At 51.5% G+C, this 19,750-nt stretch overlaps 1 protein-coding gene across 5 annotated transcripts in view; it reads left to right on the forward strand.

Annotated features, from left to right (window-relative positions):
* Positions 1-2,748: 2,748 nt before the first annotated feature.
* Positions 2,749-19,750, forward strand: part of ATP9B (ATPase phospholipid transporting 9B) — a 118,555-nt gene continuing 101,553 nt past the window's right edge. For 3 of the 5 annotated variants that reach the window (XM_037036034.1, XM_037036052.1, XM_037036063.1), the window contains exons 1-4: positions 2,749-2,905; positions 11,769-11,954; positions 15,380-15,530; positions 18,031-18,144. In XM_037036034.1, the coding sequence (XP_036891929.1) occupies positions 2,799-2,905; positions 11,769-11,954; positions 15,380-15,530; positions 18,031-18,144 (558 nt within the window). In that variant the 5' untranslated portion in view covers positions 2,749-2,798. The remainder of the gene's footprint in view (positions 2,906-11,768; positions 11,955-15,379; positions 15,531-18,030; positions 18,145-19,750) is intronic. The other 2 variants (XM_037036043.1, XM_037036071.1) reach the window with 2 other exon arrangements.

Genomic DNA, 19,750 nt, shown 5'->3' on the forward strand with positions numbered 1-19,750 from the left:
TACAGGCGGAAGGACTTGTCAGCCACACAGCTGTCGCCAGAACAGCCTTACTGACTCCAAACTCCATCCAACCACAGTGAGACCCGGTGGGTGCAGGTTGACTCCAATTTGTTTAGTCTTTGGGCGACCCTTTACAACTCTCCACGAGAAGCTACAAATCATGCGTTTCTCATTCTGGTAGAAGAGCTGCAATATCCATGGTTCGATACAAAGCAGTCATTGAACGAATGGTTTAAAGAAATTTTTGAATTCCGAAAATACATCACTCTAAATGACTTTCAGCTTGACCCTAAGTAACAGAAAGCTCTTTTTCAAGTTCTTGGGCTTTCGAGGGGTATGACTTGGGTTGCACATGTCACATAGATTCCATGTGTTCACACGCCCATTCACGACATGCATGCAAAAGTCTGCATTTGACCTAAATTCACAAAACAAGAAGATAGAATTACTGCACAAATATAACTTGTAAATTATGAACTTACTGTGATGAATGTGGGGATGTTGTTTCATCCGTTGAATGAATATCTTTTTCTATTGCAGTTACATTTGTCTCCTTTATAAACAATACAGGCCCCATAAACCTGGAAGGTACTTCATCTTTCCCTTTTTATTATTATTTTTAAAAATCTTCACCCAAAGATATGTTTATTGATTTTAGAGAGAGAAGGGAGAGAGAGAGAAATAAAAACATCAACTAGTTGCTTCTCATATGCACCCTGACCAGGGATCAAACTGCAACCTAGGTAGGTGCCCCCACCGGAAATCCAACCCACAACCTTTTGGTGTGTGGGACGATGCTTCAACCAACTGAGCCACCCAGCCAGGGCAATCTCTTGCCTTTTAAATATACTTCCATTCAAGGAGTAAAATATGATGTTGGAAATCTTGTATTTGGTCCATGCTGAGGTGTTTTGAGTTTATACATATGGAAGAGAGCGGTATGAATAAAGATCACTTCTGATTAACAACATATTACAAAGACACAGCATCCACCCTGGGGGAGGTTTTGCCAGGGTGGAGAGACATACTTGCAAACTGCTATCTTTGTCATGTTCATATCCTTCATCTGGGTACACAATGGGAACGAAGAATCTTTGCTAAACTAAATTAGCAATGCACAGAAGAGGAGGTCAGAATTTGGAAAAGACTTGAGGTTTTTGTTTGTTTGTTTGTTTTTAAGTGGACAGACTATGAAAGAGAATTGCCCAATCACCAGCCAAACCCCATTGCTGATAGCTGCCCGGGGCTGCAGGTACAGCTGACAGTCCCTGGCTGGTCAAAGGGGACCAGCGGGCAGTCTGGAGACATTCCAGACAATCCGGGTTAGGGGTGGCAGCTTCCTAGAACAAGATAGAGTGGCTGGGGGCTTTTGGAGCCCCTCAGGAGACATGACTACATGCCAAGCAGTGTCTCAAAACAGACCACACTCCTTTCCAAGTCCCCATGGAACATTTGGAAAACAACAAGCCACTGGGGGTGGGTGGCAGGAAAACTCACAAACACTACTGAACCTTTAGAATTTTGGATCTTGGAACATAAAACCTATTCACAGAACATACAGTTTGGAAATCTGACCACATATTTGGCCGGAAGAAAAACCTCAAATTTTAAAAAATGTTATGCGTTCAGACTAAATTCCTGGGCTATAAACTAATAATTCTTAAATTAATATCATGATAGCAAAGTTCAGAACTCCCTAAATACTAGACCACTCTTTGGAGGCAACTTACATGGAATACTGAAACTTTAATAATACAATCTAGGGAAAATGTCTTAAGTATAGGAGAAACCTGAACATGTTTGCATGCAGAAGACTGAGTGAGGAAGTAGGGATTAAACTATCAGAAACTTGGAGCACGGAAACTATCAGTACGTTGGAGCACGGAATTAGCTTTGGAGATTGACTGATTGACTGCCTGAGGTCGGGGTGAAGGGAGAGGACCCAGGAGCCGAGAGGAAAGTGAGAGCTACCGACAGAGAAGTAAAAATTGAAACAAATGCATGTGTGCAGAAGCTTTGCAGCACTGCACGGATCACGGCGCACTCGGGGCCGGGGGTTCTTTACACAGTTGCTCGGGCCTTCGAAGCCGCTAGCGGCGCGGAAGGACCGCTGTCTTCGCCCGACAAGCGAGAGGGGTCAGCGTCTCCAAGATCTGCGGGTCGCCATCGGCTTCCCCAGTCGCCGCTTTCCCACCTGCGCCCAGTCGGACCGTGGAACCCAGCACCAGCCCGGGCGCGGAGTCGGGTCTGCAGGCTCCCTGCGGGGCAAACCTGCCCAGGCTGCAGACACAACTGGCCGCCTGCCGCTTGGCCTCCACTTTCCGGAGGCCGGGCGCACCTGCGGAGCGCGCGTCCCTCGGGGACTCCAGGCGACCCAGCACGACGCCAGGCCCAAGACCGCGGCGACCCCACGTGACACCCCCACCGGCTTTTCAGAAGACCTCCGGGGCAGGCGCGCGCGGCCCCGCCACGCTGTACCCGCGCCCAGCACGCGCTTCCCGGAGGCCTGCGCACGGCGCCTGCGCATGCACGCACACCGCCTCTACTCCACCCTCGCCGCTCGGTGACGTCACCGTGCCCCGGGGAGCAGCGGGCGGAGCCTCGGGCACCACCCCTCCCGCCCTCTTGCGCGCTGTGGTCATCGGTCCCCGACACGTGTGACGTCATCTGCCGCCGACTCGCGGGCGGTCGGGAAGGGCTCGCGGGCGGAGTCTCAACCCGGTGGAGCTGAGGGGCGAAGGCGGGGAAAAGTGGCGTGTGAAAGGGGCGAGAAGGGGCGGGTAGCCGGTGGCCCGAACATGGCGGACCGGATCCCTCTGTACCCGGTGCGCAGCGCGGCCGACCGTAAGCGCGCGGCCTACTACAGTGCGGCGGGGCCCGGGCCCGGGGCCGAGCGACCCAGCAGGTAACGGCGGCCCGCCCCTCCTCCTGCCCCACCCCTTCTCCCGCCCGTCCGGGTGCGGCTCGCCCCGGGGGTGCCTGCCCTGGTGGGAGCTGCCCTGGTACGCGCGTGGGGCGCGGTACGGCGGTACTTTGAGGGCACCGTCCTCCTGGAGCGGCCCCGGGGGCGTGTCGGGACAGGCGGGGCGCGCCCCAGCCCTGCACCGCCCCCAGCCCCGGGGTGCCCTGTCCCCCGGTCCACCCAAAGAGGTGGCTGCTTCCGATCCGGGGGTGGGGGCTGCTCTCAGAGGCGACGCGCGGGAGAAGCCCCGAGCACTGGTCACGAGGACTGTCTAGTGTCCGAAACTCAAGCTGTGACGCGGGCGGAGGCCGCTCGCTCGCTCGCTCGCACGCTGGCTCTCTGATGGCGAGTTCCTTGTTTTCACCCACCGGGAGAGCACGTGAAGGCGGTTCATTCGGCTTAGGAAGCACACTTGTTATAACGAGCGTTTACAGAGTGCTTCGTGTGGACACCAGCGTTTGCCTTTAGGAAGGGGAATCGGAGACTTTGGGGAAGTCGGAGACAAAATCGGAGACTTTGCTCAGTGGGCCAGGGTTCGTTTAGAGTCAGAACGTACGCACGTTTGATTTAAAGCGAAAGTCTCATCCCCCTATTTGGTTTTAACTCGTTTATTTCACACCCCAGGAGAAGCTCCTATACTTTTCATAAATGATAGAGTAATTTGAAACAAAAACTTCTAAGAAGGGAAAATACAGCCTTTTGTGCAGTGGTTACCGAAGTTTTCCTCCCAAGGACTCGTAGGGGCAATTAGCCTTCCACACAGAGGGGAAAACCAGATTTCAACACCCTGCCTCCCAGTCGGGATTTAGATTTTGCTGGTGTTTTGGTTGAGGAGCGTCCCTCACCATGTCCTCCGCAGTGAATCTCGCTTCATCTACTAACCAGCCATTGGATCTCAGACGCCTTATTGAGACACGAGCCCTGGTTTCCTCCCAGGAACCTGGGGGTTCCTCCTGGGTTGCTGAGAATGAGGGGAGAATCTAGGAAGCTGCCGGTGGTCCCTGCTGGGCCAGAAGTACCATTTCTGCCTTCCTCCCTGTGAACACCTCCGTGAGTGCGGGCGTCCTAATGGTGTAAGTGGCCAGTTTCTGGACATTGTCCAGAAAGATGCCACCTGTGTGTGTGGGTATAGGTTTCCGGGACAGCTTGGATCTGTCTTTCTGTCCTATTTCTGAGGCTCTGTGGTTTGGGGTGTACACATTTAGAACCCTTATGGCTTCCAGGTGGGTGTCTTTTACTGTTGTGCCCAGTTCCTCTTTGTCTCTCTAACTTTCCCTGGTCTGCAGCCCACTGAAGTCTGCTCTGTTAGATGCTGGTGTCGCCACTCCTGCTTGGTGTGGCCGCGCGGTGACGTGGCACGTGCTTTGAGGCTGTTTGCTTTGTTGGGTCTGAAGTGGGTTGTCGTTGCATCGAGTTTTCCATTTTGCGCTCCATTGGTCTCTGTCTTCTGATTGGTGCATTTCAACCATTTACATTTAAGGTGATTACGAGAGGGGACCCCAAAACCCTGGAGATTATTTATTTAAATAATTGTGTATTTATTCTTACATGTTTAAACTTCAGTCAGCTTCAAAGTCCTCCTGTTTGAGGCAGTGCACCTATAAGACGTTTTCTCCACTGCTCAAAACAATTTTTGAGCTCGTCGATTTTGATGCCTTTTAGTGCTTCTGATGTTTTTCATTTTACCTGTACTACGATAAAATGTTTCCCTTTAAGGATTTTGTTTATCTTGGAAAACAAATAAAAGTCGCTTGAGACAAGATCAGGTAAATAGAGGGGGCGGAGCTCGGGGGGTCTTGCCGTTTGGGTCAAAAACTGCTGAACACTCAGTGCAGTGTGGACAGGTACGCTCCTAACTCACCCAGCATGAAACGGGTGAACACACCCAGAGTATTCAAAAAAATCAAAAAATTTCACTGAAGCCAAATGCAGCCTCTCACAACAACGCCAGCTAGTCCACGGATACAGATGGGCTCCTAGAACACTCACCTAACAGGGGGAGCCTGTACTGCCAGGGGCCCGCCCTCCAGAAGATAATTCGGGGGTATTTTGGGTCCCCCTTCGTATTAATAGGTTAGTGTGTAGGTGTGCCATTTTACTATGTTTTATTTGTTATTTACTTTTTTCTGGTTCTCATTCCTGTTTCTCTGCATGCTATCCTTTGGATTACTTGAACTTACCTTGCTATCTCTAGTGTTTCTGAGTGTAGATATTTGTATGGTTTCTGTAGCGTTTGCTCTGGGCATTGCCATGTACAGAGGAGTCACCAGAATGGGGGGCGGGTGTCAGCATTTTCTTGTGTGGAGTCAAGAATGGAGACCTGACTTTCGTTCCATTCCCTTTACCCACCTTCCCCCTCCAAACCTTACAGCTACGCTGGGTATCAGATCATGCTGATGTCCCTTGTTTAAACCATCAAAAGCCACTTAGAAAACTCGTGATGGTAAACCCATTGCATGGGCCCCTGTTTTTGCTCTTCCTGTTACCTTTCCTTCCCAATGCTCCATGGCTCTCTCGTGATTTCCTTTCCATTGGAAGAACTTCCTTTAGCCAATCTTGAAATTTATCTTAGAATGTCTTTATCTCATTCCCGAAGGAGAGTGTCCTGGGTGTAGAGTTCCTGGCTGACCATTCTCAGCCCCTGAGAGCACGTTTCACTGTGTCCCGTTCTTCGTGGCTCCAGCTGGAAGTCGGCTGTCATCTCCCACAGGGTGGCTTCCTCTCACCTTGCGCTGGCTGCTTGCAAGGTTTTTATTTGTCCTTACTTTTCAGAAGTTTAATAATGATGTATCTTAGTGTGGATTTCTTTAGGCTGATGTTGTTTGGCATTCATGAAGCTTCTTAAACTGTAGTTTTGTTTCCCCAAACTTAGGGCGTTTTAGCCATCGTTTCTTCAAGCGCTCTGATCTCCCTTCAGAGCCCGGGTGCTGTAAAGCTCGGACCTTTGTTAGCGTTACTTAGTTCCCTTACACTCCTTTTTTCTCTCTTCTCAGTGTTGTATGTGCTGTACAGATTCTGTTTGTTCTCAAGCCCCTGAACTCTGACCTCTGACGTCTTCACTCTGCTGTGGATCCCACCTAGTGATGGTTGGTTTTCACTGTTTTCGTTCTCAGTTTTATAATTTCTGTTTGTTTCAGGAGAATGCATAATTGATTGAGAAAGCATTTTTATGTTTTCTGCTTAAAATGCTGTAACACAGGTTCAGTGTCTGAGTTAATCTTGGCTTAATTAATTAATTAATTAATCTTGTCAGGGGACTGTCTTTTCTGATTCATACTGTGAGTGTTCTGGGTCGTGTGACTGATGATTTTCACTGGGATCCTGGATATTTTGTCTCCACTGTTAGGAGAGTGTGGGTCCTCTTTTTCTCATGGGATCCCTTTGTGGTCAGTGAACACACTTCACGGGATTTGGTTTTAAATCTGGTGCAGTGTGTCTTGTGACTGAAGATTCAGTCTGCGTTGGCAAGAGCCCAAAGGCCCTCGAGAAGAGGGTGTGTGGCGTTGGTGCCGGGTGAGATGCTCTGAAGTGTCGGTCGGGCCCTGTCGGTGAGCGGTGGCGTGTTCTTCTGTGCTGCTTGTGTGCCGACCGGCTGTTCCATCGGAGGTTCTGAGCAGGGCGGTGAAGTCACTCGTGGTCACCGGTGGTGGCCGTGTGTTTGTCCCTTTCTCCGCTCCACTGTTGAGTCTGCCCCTCACCGGGTCGGTGGCGCCGTCCTCTGGTGCCACACTCTCGGGGTCGCTTGGCGTCCTGGCCCGGCTGTCACTTCCATCATTACGTCATTGCCCTGTCTGTCTCTAATCATGTGTTTTGCTCTAAAGTTTATTTTTCTGACATTACTACAACCACTCCTGCTTTCTTTTGACCAATGTTTGCCTTGCATATAATTTTCCATCCTTTTACTTGTTGACCTACTTCTCTTAGAAGTGAAATTCCTGTAGTTGGTGTGCGGTGGTTTATGTTTTCGTCCTCTCTGCCAGTGTTTGGTGTGTTCAGGACGTTTGCGCTCAGTGTCGTGACTGGCGAATTGGGGCTTACTCTGCCATTTTACTTTCGTTGCCTGGATTTGTGTTTCTCTGTTTTCTTTTCTCTGCCTTCTTTTCTCTGCCTTCTTATGGGTTATTGGATCGTTTTTGTTGGAGTTCCATTTTGATTTATCTGGGGTGTTTCTCAGTGTGTCTCTTTGCGTAGACACTTCGTGGTGTGTCTGGGTGCCACACAGACACAAGTTGTCACAGTGCACCAGTGCTGTTACTTTGTCAGTTTGAGTAAAGGGTGGAATTCTTGCCTTTTTATATCCTTGAATGCTTCCTGTTGGTAATGTAGTTATCTTGTAATAGTATATGTAGCCCTGGCTGAGTGTCTCGGTTGGTTGGAGCCTTGTCCTGTAACCAAAAGGTCATAGGTTCTGTCCCCAGTTAGGGCAAATCCCTCCTGGGTGCGGGTTTGGTCCCCAGATCAGGCCACGTTTGAGAGGGAACCCATCGATGTTTCTCTCTTTCGTCAGCATTTCTCTCTCCCGTTCTCTCTCTCTCTCTTTGTCCCCTCCTCTCTAAAATCAATGGAAATATCCTCGAGTGAGAATTTTTCAAAAAGTGTATGTAAATTTTACATATGTAAAAGTGCATAGTTCTTTTATATACAATTAGAACCAAATAACAATGTTACGATTTTTGTTTCCTCTTTCAAACATAATTTATAAAATTCAAGAGGAGAAGCAAAGCCTGTTGTATTGACCCATATTTTTTGCTCTTTCTGTCCTCTTATTTCCTGATTTCCCAGAATATTTTATTATTTCTATTCTGTTTTAACACTTTCTTAGCTATTCTTTGAAGGTAGGTGTGCTAGAAACATGTTGTATTTATTTTTCTTTATCTGAGAATATCTCATTTCCCCTTTTTTCCTGAAGGGTAATTTCAGCAGATAGACATTTTGGAGTTGACAGTTCTTTTATTTCACCACTTGAAAAACGTTGTCACTTTCAGTCCCCTCCCCCGCTTCTGCAGCAGCCTCGGGGCAGTGGGTGCCTCAGAGCCCTGGCTGCAGCCTGGGGGACAGGGGGTGTGCTTCTTCTGTCGCACTCGGCTAGGAAGAGCAGGTGCCAGCTCAGGTGCCCTTCCTGCTGGGCTGCCATCCTGGTCCTTGGCTGGGGGGCCCGGCTGTCCTTGAGCTGTGCCTGTGGTTTTGTGTGGCTGCTGCCTCTAGTATGCAGTATGGCTCCCACGAGGTGGGAGGTACGGCCCCTCCTGGTCAGCCTCCTCCTCTCTTGCTCCACCTGCCCCCTGTTGCCTCCAGGGCGGGGGCGGGGGTACTGTGTTGGGGAGGGGGAGGTGTCCCCTCAACCTGGTCCGCAACTGGAAGGGAGGGTGATTGACTTTTTTTCTTTCATTCTTTTTATTTTAAAGTCTGGTTCCTTCAGCCATTCCTTCCCAGTTTTTGATGCAGTTCACACACCACACAGTCTTTCCTGGAAAGTGTAAGTTGCAGGGTCATACATAGTGTGCTCACAGGTAAGTGCGGCCATTACCAGTCAGCGTTGAGGACACTTCCGTCCCTGGACGCCTGCCCCTCTAGCTGGCCCCTGCAGGTTTTCTTGTGGTGAAATGTGCAGCACAGCACGAGCCATCGTGAACGGTGCTTTTGACTCACTCCGAACTTCACTGCAGCGGATAAAGTTTTATGTGAAAGTTACAGTGATTAAAACATTTACAGTTTGAGAAATGTGTGCTTTGTATCAGAATGCAACTAAAACCAAGAAGCGGAAGTTAGAGTGGTCTTCGTTTTTGTCACATCTGTTGGGGCATCACTGGTCAGACACGCAGTGTGGACCTGTGTTTCCAGAAGCTCAAGTTGGCACCGCGAGACCTTTCTCTCCTCCTTGGCAGTTGAAAGCGAATTAGTTGTCGGAGAAGCAGCTCTGCTCGGCTCGGCTTGGCTCTGCTCCACGGACCAGCTTTGGAAGCTGCTCTCCTCGGCCGCAGGAGGCCTGGTCGGGTGCGCACTGTGCCCAGAGTCGTCGTAATGTGCTTCAGAGGTCCTCAGGTTTTCCCCGAAGTGAAATTACCTTCGTTGCCCTACCGTCATACCAGTTTAGGATGCCATGTATTTAAGGCATCGTGTTGGTGACTTGTTACAATGTGTAAAGATTTTCACCATTGGGTGTGCATTTAATGAAGATTTCCAACAGAAGACTTCAGCGTGACTTGAGAATGGTTTAATAAATGTTGAACATTCAGTATCACGCTCTTTTCTGTACTGTGAAGGATGAGGGCGTTTGTATGCTCCTGTGTGAGTATAGTCAGGTCAGCAAGAGGCCACGCACCTCACACAGGTTCCCATGGGCTGCTAGGGATGCAGCTACTTAGGAAGATCACCTTCGGTGAAGCTCCGGCCAGCCTCTGGTCTGCTCGTGGCGGCCTGGGGAGGAGGAGGGTGCCTGTCCTTCCGTTGGTACCCGTGTCCCTCAAACATCTTCCTCGGGTGGAGGGAGGGTGGGGGGGCAGGGGGCACTGGACGTGGTTTTGTTCGCAGTGCCTGTGGGCCTCTGTCCTGCGACCCCGGCCCCACCCTGAGGTCTCCACAGTGTTGCACTGGCTAAACACCCATGTTTGGAGAGACTCATGCTGAGGACAGGCGGCTGGTATCAGATTGTCTCTACGGTATTTCTTGGTGGAGGCAGCACAAATTTTTTTAGTGTTAGTTTTCTCATTCTGAGTGTCTGTGCACAATTTCCTTTGGATATTGAAAATTTTTATAACTAGGATGAGGATCTAAAATATTTTACTGATTGCGAAGATGAAGCTTCCCCTGCTGGGATGGTCCCTCAGGCAACGTTGACCCAAGCACCCACGCCCAGGGCTCAGGGTTCTGGGAAGTCAGAGACGTGTTCCTCAAGGCCCAGCACTTCCCTTAAAGTGGGTCCGTGGCTCACTCAGGTGGGCGGCCACATCCAGGCTGCTGGAATGGACACGTGTCACTTCGTTTGCTGCGTCTGACCATGGGACCACGTGGATGGAGTCTGCTGACCCGGGATCTCCAGACCAGTGTTGACGGGGCACTAGATACTGTCCCGTCGTCTCAGTGTATGTGGCGGTGAGTGCAATGTCTTATGCCCAGGGATGGGCACTGAAGTTTCTTATCGAGTGTTTCCAAAGAGGGCCCTGTGCGTGCAAGTCCCGAGGCCCCTCTCAGCTGCAGGGGCTGGCGGGCCCTTGTCCCCCGCATGGCTTTGCGGTGGAGGGCCGGGCCTGCGTGCCAGGCAGCCCCTGCCTTGCCTCCTCTGCGTCGCGGGCCTGCGTGGTCCGCCGCTGCCATGGGACGGACAGACAGACGGACGGAGGCCCGGTTCCCTGGTGGCTGCTGTGGCCCTGCTGCTCAGCAGGGACGGCCCGTGCCCTGGTTGCGCCTGGAGGCTGCATCTGAGGAACGCACTCGTTTCTCGGCAGCACTGGGGCTTTTCACGTCCCTGACGTGCAGGGGAGGGGGGACGTTCCTTTTTCTTCAAGAAGGCTTGGGCATTGGCCTATTTTAACGATATTCCTCCCTCGAGTATCAGTTGACTTCTCAGAAATGTTTCTTGTCAAAATGGAAGCAATAAAGCTGTTATACCAAAGACAGAATGGGAGTCGAAGCTGGCTATTGTCCTGCCCTGTTTTTATGTGGGTCCCTGTGAGTGGCGCGTCTTCTGGTGTTAGAGGGTCGGACGACGCCTGGTTTTTCACGCCTGGCAGCAGCGAAGGTGGCTCTCTTCCCTTCCTGCCCGGCAGGGCCCTCGGGTTTGGTATCATCCGTTTTGTCGTCTTTGTTCGCATTGTTTTTACTCGTGTTAAAAATATGTTTCCAGAATTATACTTAATTGCTGCAAACGTTGATTCTTCTTGAGTGACAAACCAGTCGAGTTTGTACGACACTCGGCAACAAAGACGCTTAAGATTCTCTGCTTAGCCTGTCTCTGAAAAAATCCATTATTCATCATCTTATTGTTTTCAAATACTGAGGTAAAATCTCCACTACAATAGGAAAATTGCTCTGGGAACGGGGTGAATTGCTCACCCGTTCAGAGGCTTCTTTCTGCATTTGAGGCCGCTGCGTGCTGTTGCTTCTGCTCATTGTCTTTCAGACGCATTGTTCTGCTCCCCCAGCGTCCAGTCGCCGGATGGCGACTCCTGCTGCAAGCAGCGCGGTGACTGGAGAACACCGGGAGCCAGGCCGGAAGTCTCCCCTGGTGCACGGCACTGCGCCGGAGCGAAGCGGGGCTCCGCGTTTCCACCGCAGTCTGTGCGTGCTCACCTCCTGGCCGACCGGTTTTAGGGAGGTCGCCTCATGTGGAGACCAAGGCAGAAGGGTGTGAACTGCTGCTTCTCCTTTAGGGCTGTGCACAGGTCATGGAGTTTGGCCTGCTTATGTCAGCGGCTTATGGGCTGGCCTGGGGGGCACTGGCGGTGACAGGGGCTGTCCGGGGCGGACTGTGGGCGCTGCCCGAACGGCTGCTTTGGCCCCGGGCAGTGAGGTGTCCCCAGGCAGAAGCGCCTGCTTTCCGCAAGTCTCCCGCCTCGACGTTCGTGGGGCGGGTGGCGCTCAGCTCTGTGTCTAACGCAGTCTGAGTGTCTGGAGCGAGGCTCCCGTGCCTCTCGGGTGCCACGCAGCGCAGCAAGGAGACGGTCATCTTGGCAGGTGAGTCTGGTGCCCATTTTAAGTTCTCGTGGGCTAGTCAGAACCTGTGCTCAGAGTTTACTTGCATCACCAAGAACAAGAGGCCTTTGCCGCGCCCTCACCCAGTCTTCTCTGGTCTGCTCTCCCTGGTCAGCAGGTGCCGGCTGGAAGACGAGTCCGCCCACCTGGATGAGATGCCGCTCATGATGTCGGAGGAGGGCTTCGAGAACGACGAGAGCGATTACCACACGCTGCCCCGAGCCAGGGCCGCGCGGCGAAGGCGCGGGCTGTGGGGGCTGCCGCAGCTGCTCTGCGGAGCGTGGGTGTCCCTGTGCACCAGGTGCGTGGCCCGCAGTGCCTTCCCTCCTGGCTCGCCAGGCACACGCTTAGCTTGAGCATGCCCATCCCGTCACACGCAGGAGGTGCCCTGCGAACGCTGTCCTGGGGTCGGTCACGTCCGTCGGGGTGGGCAGTGCCGCTCTAAGGGGCCCGGGCAGCCAGAGCCGCCTGTCCCCGCTCAGCATCTGGGCTGGCGACTCTCTGCCCTGACCTGGGATATGTGTCTTCTGTTCATTTAACCAGAAGGGAGTTTAGAGGAGAACTCGCGTGTTAGACAGCGTCATTGGCGGTTGACGTAAACCAGTGTTGTGTGTACTGGGTGTTAAATTGGTTCACCGTTGACCTTAGAGTTTGGAATATGAAAGCACACTGAACGTCAGGGACCCTGTGCCCCTGACGGCCCTGCGCACCCCTGGGACAGGCAGGATGGGCTTGGGCGACAGGCGCCTGATGCCCTGAGGGGTGTGTGTCGCAGAGACTCTCAGTCGGTGCCTTTACTGTGATCATGAACTTGCATCCCTTTGCCCGTGAAAGGCACAGAAGCGATTACAGAGGAGTGTCTTGTCCTTTGTCCTTCCATCACCTGTTAGAAGTTTGCAGACAGGTGTTGGACACTTGTTTCAGTTTCCGGGTTTGCTCTTGGAGTGGCGTTGACACTGTTCTGGGGACCCCTGGGGACAGAGGAACCCCTCGGGGGTCTGCAGATGGAGCCAGAAGGGGAGACCACGTAGGGTGTGGGCTCACGGCCCATCCACCTCCAGGCACAGCGGTCCCTGCCCTTGGTTTTCTTACGTGTGTGTAAGCTTTTCACACAAAGAAGCAATTTCATGGCTAAATAGTCTTTTAAAGGTTGCTGACATGTGGAACTAATTTTAAGACTTTCTGTGTCTTTTAAAAAACCGTTCTGTAGGTTAAGTAGTCAGTGTTCCAGGAGTGTTCTTTGTGGGTGCATGTTCAAGCGTGGCTCGTCCCTTTCTGGTCCTGGTGGGCACTCCCTGTAGGGACGTGGACAGCTCCTGTGACTGGTGCAGACTCTAACAGGGCAAAGTGGCACTCACGCACTCTGCACGCGAGTCACCAAGAACTGCAGACTCTCAGTGTTTTCGGTCTCTTCACAGCATGGGGACATTGTTAGGGTGATCACTCCTGGCCTTTCACAGGGTTCCGTTTGCACCAATGGAACGTCGCCGTATTTGGAGTTTTGTCTGTAATGTGTTTCTTTTCTTGAGGAGAATATTAAGAATATTTGACGATGTAGGTAGCAGCAGCAGCAGCAACACCCATGTTGGGGACACTGAAACATGCGATAAAACACGCAAGACCGGCATGTGAATTTTCACGAAGCAGTGACTGTGTGGAGAAGCAGACTGAGCCATCCAGGCAGTGCCAGTCGGTCCGAGTGGCCCTGTGGCCAGGCGTGGCTGCCAGTGTCTGTGGCCCGGAGAAGGTGCTGCTCGATGGGAACTGTCTCCCAGAACAGACTGTGCGGTTGGCGGCTTGTGGTGCGTGCCCTCCTCCTCTGCGCCTCGCGGACCTTCAGTCCTGAGTGTCTGCTACTTCCCAGTGCCCTGAGCACCAGGCCCAGTGAAGTTTGACGTCACTGATGCTAGCAGGGGTGGGTGGGTGAAACCGCAAGGTAGGGGTGCAGGAGGCCCGCCGGTGGGCACTGTGGCGAGGCAGCCAGTGTGTCCGTGGGTCCCGACTGCAGGGCCTGCAAAGAGTCCACTTGCTGCAGAATCGCAGAACTCCTTGGGGAGCGATGAGGAGGCTCTGGTTTCTTCATGGTGTGAGAACTGCTTTCTTGTTTCTACAATCCAGCACAGAATTCCAGCTCTGCATGTCGAAACTCTTTTCTGTCGTCTGTCTTGTGAAACTGTGACTGTCTGTCCTGTATGAGGCTCCGAAGCACATGGGTACATGTGGTTCTGGGGCAGGTGGGGCTTTCTTATGAGATTCACATTCCACTCTTGCTAGAAACAGCTTTGTCCCCAGGAGAGCAAGGCCTGACTGGCATTTCCCCGTGTTCAGGGCTGGGCATTGCATGCTGGGTGTATTCTGGGCTCTAAACGGCCCCACGTGTGGGTGCAGAAGCCAGGGTGCAGGAAAGTGTGATTTTCCCACGAGGCCTGAGTGCTGTGCTGCCTTTGGCTTAGAACCAAAGGGGCCTGGTGGATATAAGAAGTGTCTGATTTTTTGCAAGTTGTGCCAGTTTGGGGAGTCACGGAGCTGTGGCCAGTTGGAGATGTAAGGACAGCGCCTGGGGGTGCACGTGAAGACAATCAGCTTAACGTCAGAGCACCACTTGGGCGCTGGAGGCGTTGGTGAAAGGCTCCTACCCTAAAACCTTTCAAGAAACAAGTGTAACTTGTGCACTGTTGGATTCGGGTTCAGTTTTGTAAGGGGATTTACAGATAAATGGGAGGGTACCTTCTAAAGCGCTGACAGTTTGGGAACGTCGTAGCCACATAGAAGTGCCTAGTTAAGTAAACTTCCTGGTTACGAGCTTCCAAAGGCTTCCCCTCCTTTCCCCTCATTTATCAGCTCTCAGCCACGTATTGGTCTCATGTCACTCTGCCCGGATTCCGTTTCCCCTCACTCTGCCACCGAGGACAGGTTCTGTGTTGGTGGCTGCGAGAATTTCTCCTGGGGCTCCATGCCCTTCACTCTCAGCAGTGAAGTCACTGTCCTCCCCTGGTCGTACTGGACAGCTCACAGGCCCAGGCCGTTCTGGGGGAGGGCCAGGCCTTTGTAACAGCAGTGTGTGGGTTCGTGTGATTCTTCATAGCCGTGTGTGGTTTGGCTGTGGCCGACCACTACTTAATTCTGTCTTTACATAAGGCAGCAATCAGAAATGCCACTTTGATGTGTCAACAGTTATTAGTAGCCTAGCGTCATGAATAATTGAGTTGTATCTTGGAAGTCTAGGCATCTCGGTCTCTGGCAGACAGAGTCACAGGAAAACGTTAACCGCCTGTGTGATGTGCGCCTGAGGCCTTGGCTGTCACTGAGTGTCTGAGGACGGGGCCACGCCCACATTCCTAAGTTTTAGGGCACACTGCTGGGTCGTGCCCTCGGTGTCCCTCCGATACTAATGCTGCTAGACTCGCTGTCTTCCAGGTCAGGGAAACAGTGATCACATGGGGGGCGGGTCACATCGAATCATCAGGAAGCCCCAGCTGCTCCGAAGGTCAGGAGTTTTGTTTCCCGAGAGGGGTCTGCTCCGGGAAGGTCACTCCCTGGGGTTCAGTGTCTTCCACCGGCTGCGTCGGTGCACCTGGCCTGGCCTGGCCTGGTCTGGTGAACCCCTGCAACCAGCCCGAGAAGCGCAGCCTGTGTCTGGCAACCATGGGCGCTGTCACCATGGGCTTGAGATGCATGGGGTTAATTTAAAGAGTGCACACAGTGTCTGTCTCTCCTTTCTTGCAGCTGCTGCGATGGGCTGATAAACGTCTGCCGGAGAAAGAGAGAGCCGAAAGCGCGCACCGTGTGGCTCGGGCACCCCGAGAAGTGTGAAGAGAAACACCCCAGAAACTCCATAAAAAACCAGAAATACAGCGTTTTTACCTTCATACCTGGGGTAAGACTCTCACCTCCTCGACGACGGCTGTCTGTCAGGGAGCGCCAGCTTCCTTCGCTTCCGTTCTCTGTGTCTCGTTGTTAGTCGTTTCCCTTGTTAACTGTGCCGTCTTTTCTTCCAGCCATGTTTAAATTATCGTGAAATAATTCATACGCATTTTAATAGACATATCATAGAATTCAACTGAAGAGAATTTACATTTTGATTATTGCTTTCAGTTCTAGATCAACATCATGTTTATATTATTGTAGAATTAATCAAGTAAAGCTAAGTAAAATGATCAGGAGGTAAGTGGAAGTTTGTTCAGCTGGAAGTTTGTTTGGAGGGAAGCCCGCCCAGGGACTTCACAACTACGGTAACACGGTTTCTTCAAAAGCATGACTCAGTAACAAAGTGTTTATTAGTATTTGTGACTGTCTTTTCTTCTTCACATTACAGATTCTGTGCCTTGTTGTAGTAACACTAGTCCTCTTTGAATAGGTATTATCCTAATTTTAAATTAGTGTGAATATTTTATTATGTTTTTGTTAAATTATAATACCGAGTTAATGTGTGTTTGCAGTACTAAATAGTTGTACAGTTTTTGGGTGGGGTGCATCATTTCCTATTTAGTGACAGATTTGTTTGTCTTTCTAAAGTCAAAGGGAAGCTGGTACCGATTATGTTGCCACATCAAAGTTTCTGACGTGTCCTAGGCATTTGCTCTAGTGCTGTTTCGCCAGAAACTCTCTTCGTTGTGTGACACGAGGGGGCCTTTGTCCTTCGCATGTCCTTTATATTGTCATGCTGACTTACATGGGCATTGATTGCCCCCACCTGTCCGTGTGGTAGTTGGTGTGTACGTGATAAGTACCATGGTCCTTTGTTAAAACACACAAAACCGACATCTCCAGCTCGAAGATGAGCTTCCGTCAGGACAGTGATGTGTGAAGTGTCTTTCAGACGAGGACGCTCTCACCTGCAGTGAACTGCTGTGTCTGGGTTTGCTGTTAAATACTCGTGGGTTGGCTAAGCCCAGCAGTTTCCTAAAGGCCCCCATCCCGTCAGTGGACAGGAAAGTATCTATGACGGAGGGTTCCAAGTCGGCAGTGCCGCTTCCCGGCCACCGGCATGGCCGCCCGGATGGCTGCCCCCGAGTACCTGTGGGTGGTCTGCACACTGCTACTGTGTGAGTGATTCCTTCTTAGGTTGTCTCTTAAATTAGTCTTTTCATCGAAAACGTAGTATTTTAGAAACATTTGGTAATTGCACAGTAGGAATTCTATTCCGTTTTTAGTGTGAATGGCAATTTCTGAATTGCTAATAGGTATAATTTATGCTAACTGAGATTTTAAAGAAATCACTGAGGAGAAAGAGGGCTCTCTGTCCTGCTGGGATTAATTTATGAAATGATTCCAAACATTTCCAGCAGCAGTTGAACACGATGACGAACGTAAACCTGCTATCAGCGTGGCTGAGTTTTGGTCGCTTGCATGGCTGTGTGATGACGCAGGTGCGTTCGCACTGTGCAGCCGTGGCTCCTGACCCTACATCCACAGCAGGCGCTCCTCCGCCCAGGGCCCTGCTCTGCGAAAGCCCCCAGGCCGTCCAGTGTCACGAATGACGGCGTCCGGGGAGGTCTGGGTTTGCAGGTCGCAAGTTTGTAGTAAATCGCATTGTAATGTGCGAGTGGACTGTCCTCATCTGTAAACACGAGTTCTGTTCCATTTAGATTTTGGTTTAGCTCTGTTAATTTGAGAATTTGTAAATAGATGTCTATTAATATACTAAATATTGTTTTTCTACCTTAAAAATAATTCTGTTTGAACTAAGCAAAAACAAAAAGTTCTAAGGTTTGCATTTCTAACATTTTATTAAATGATGATATTTATTTTGTATTTCAAATTATTGTTGAAGACCAGGTATCAGGGGACTGTAAAGAATACATAGGTGCCGTCTTCCTGAAAATTGGTCTGTAATTTATATATCTTTATATTTTATCATTTCCTGTACTCGAGAGGTAAATGCTCTGAGGAGATGAAGGCAGTGCTGCAGGAAAACCACACCTGCGTGGGTGCTGCTCGTCCACCCAGTCTTTGCAGGGCTGCCCAGACGTCCGCAGTCAGGAAGGTGGCGGTCACGTTTTGTCTTTTACCATTGCATAGGTACAAGGAGAGCGTGACTTTTCTGTCACAGTATTTTCTGAGTTGGTCTCGAGACACACACTTGTGTGTGTGTCCTCGCCCATGGCTCAGTCTGGGGGGGGGCTGGGCCGCCTGCCTGGCCGTGTGTGTGTGACGGTTCACCGGACGGGACAGGGTCGGGCTCAGGGTGGCCGCACACGGGAGAGTCAAAGGCTTTTCAAGGACACTGTTAACACCGGTGAATGTTCTGATGGTCTTCTTACCAGTTTTGTTTTAAATATAGGTTGGGGGTAATATTACCTTTAGATATGATTCACTTTTTGGAAAGCTAAAGATTTTCCTTGGAGAGACTGTTAATTTTTTCTTTTCCTCTTTAGGTTTTATATGAACAATTCAAATTCTTCCTGAATCTCTATTTTCTGGTTGTCTCCTGCTCCCAGTTTGTGCCAGCATTGAAAATAGGCTATCTCTACACCTACTGGGCCCCTCTGGTAAGAGAAGATTTTTGAAATTAGCTTCATTATTAAATGTTTAGGATATAGGGCTTTTTAAAGGTTTTATTTACTTATTTTTGGACAGAGGGCTCGTGTGTCGGTCCTCAGGCTTCTCCATGGAGCCCAGACAGCTCCTGCTTGACAGCCCAGGGTACACGAGGGTTGGAAAGGCAGGTGATGCTTTACCGATGCTCCCACTCGAAACATGCTGTCTCGGTGGTGTAATGCTGTTTGCGGACAGTGCTTGTTACTTCTTATTTACGTAGGCAGTCGCATGTCTTCTCTCTTCCTTGCACCCAGAAGAATGCTCTGTGTCCTCTCGCCTGTTCCTTTGGGGCGGATGAGCAGTGCTCTTCAGAAGGGCCCACCAGGCGAGAGAGGGCACAGCTTCAGGGGAGGGGCTGTGCCGGGTGGGGGGAGGCCTCCCCGAGGCGCTGGCTGCCTTTGGAGCCAGAGTCTGAGCAGGGTGTAGGGTGTGCTGGGCTGGTGATGGGTGGCTGCGGCCAGCGCCCCATGCAGCGCTCAGGTCAGTGGACAGAAGGGTGGGCATCAGTGAGGACCAGGCACAGCTGCCGGCGGCCCGCTGCAGGTAGCCAGCCGGTGCAGAAAAAACTGGAATGGGAGGTGATCGACCTTTCCGTGGAAGCCGGCAGGTTTCGTTCAGGGCAGCCTGGCTCCCGGCTATGGGGACGGGCTCTGTGCCTCGTGGGCGGGGCCGGCCTCCTCACACACGTGTGTGCATCCCTGGGGGTGCAACGCAGCCTCTGAGAAAGGAGGATGTCAGCCACATGGCAGCGGTGTGACAGTTCGTGACAGATAGCAGGCACATGAAAGCTGTATTGGGGCTTTCACCTGGAAGAAATGAGAGAAAGCACGGGCCCCAGCCACACTCTCTACGGCGGCCAGTGGCGCTGCACTCAGGAGGGAGGTGGTGGGGACACACAGTGGTAGGGACACGCGTGGTCCCTAGGAGCTGCCCGGGTCCTGCGGTGCTTCCGTCCTGTTGGAGTGTGGTGCAGGGTGGCGGCACCACTCCTCCTGTCAGCCTTTGCTCGTCTGACGTTTGCACGCTCGCATGTTCCAGATTTGGTGTCAGGAAGTTCACTGAGGGGTGTGTTTTCTTTGGGCCACTGAATACTTTCTGATAATGAGCTTGAAGTACACTTATGATGTGAACTTTAAAGTTTCCTTGGGATAGTAAGAATTGTAAATCTGTTACTGTCTTACATTCCTTCTGTAGTGTTTTGCTGTTACGTTTTCTGGTTTTCTTTGTTTCCGTTCATTTTCTATTTCAGAGGTAACGTGGGGTTTGGTCCCCACACGCTCAAAGTCTGCAATGTGACTCCTGACTCCCCCAGAACTTCAGTGCCCCCGCAGGGTCCAAAGTGCATGGTGCTTAGGTCCCCCCAACAGTGATGTAGGCGCAGCATGCAGTCGGTCCCCCGCACCCCCAGTTCTCAGCCCCAGACCAGAGCCCACGCAGGTGTTTACCAGAAAGCCTGCGGAGCAGACCCACACCGGCCGCCCCCACGCTGTTCAAGGGTCTGCCGCACAGCGAGGGGAAGAGAGCGGGACTGATGCAGTAAAGGGTGTTTTCTTGTCT

The sequence above is a fragment of the Sturnira hondurensis genome, unplaced genomic scaffold, assembly GCF_014824575.4.
Source record: "Sturnira hondurensis isolate 20B ecotype Veracruz unplaced genomic scaffold, ASM1482457v3 Scaffold0001872, whole genome shotgun sequence".
Taxonomy (NCBI): Eukaryota; Metazoa; Chordata; class Mammalia; order Chiroptera; family Phyllostomidae; genus Sturnira; species Sturnira hondurensis.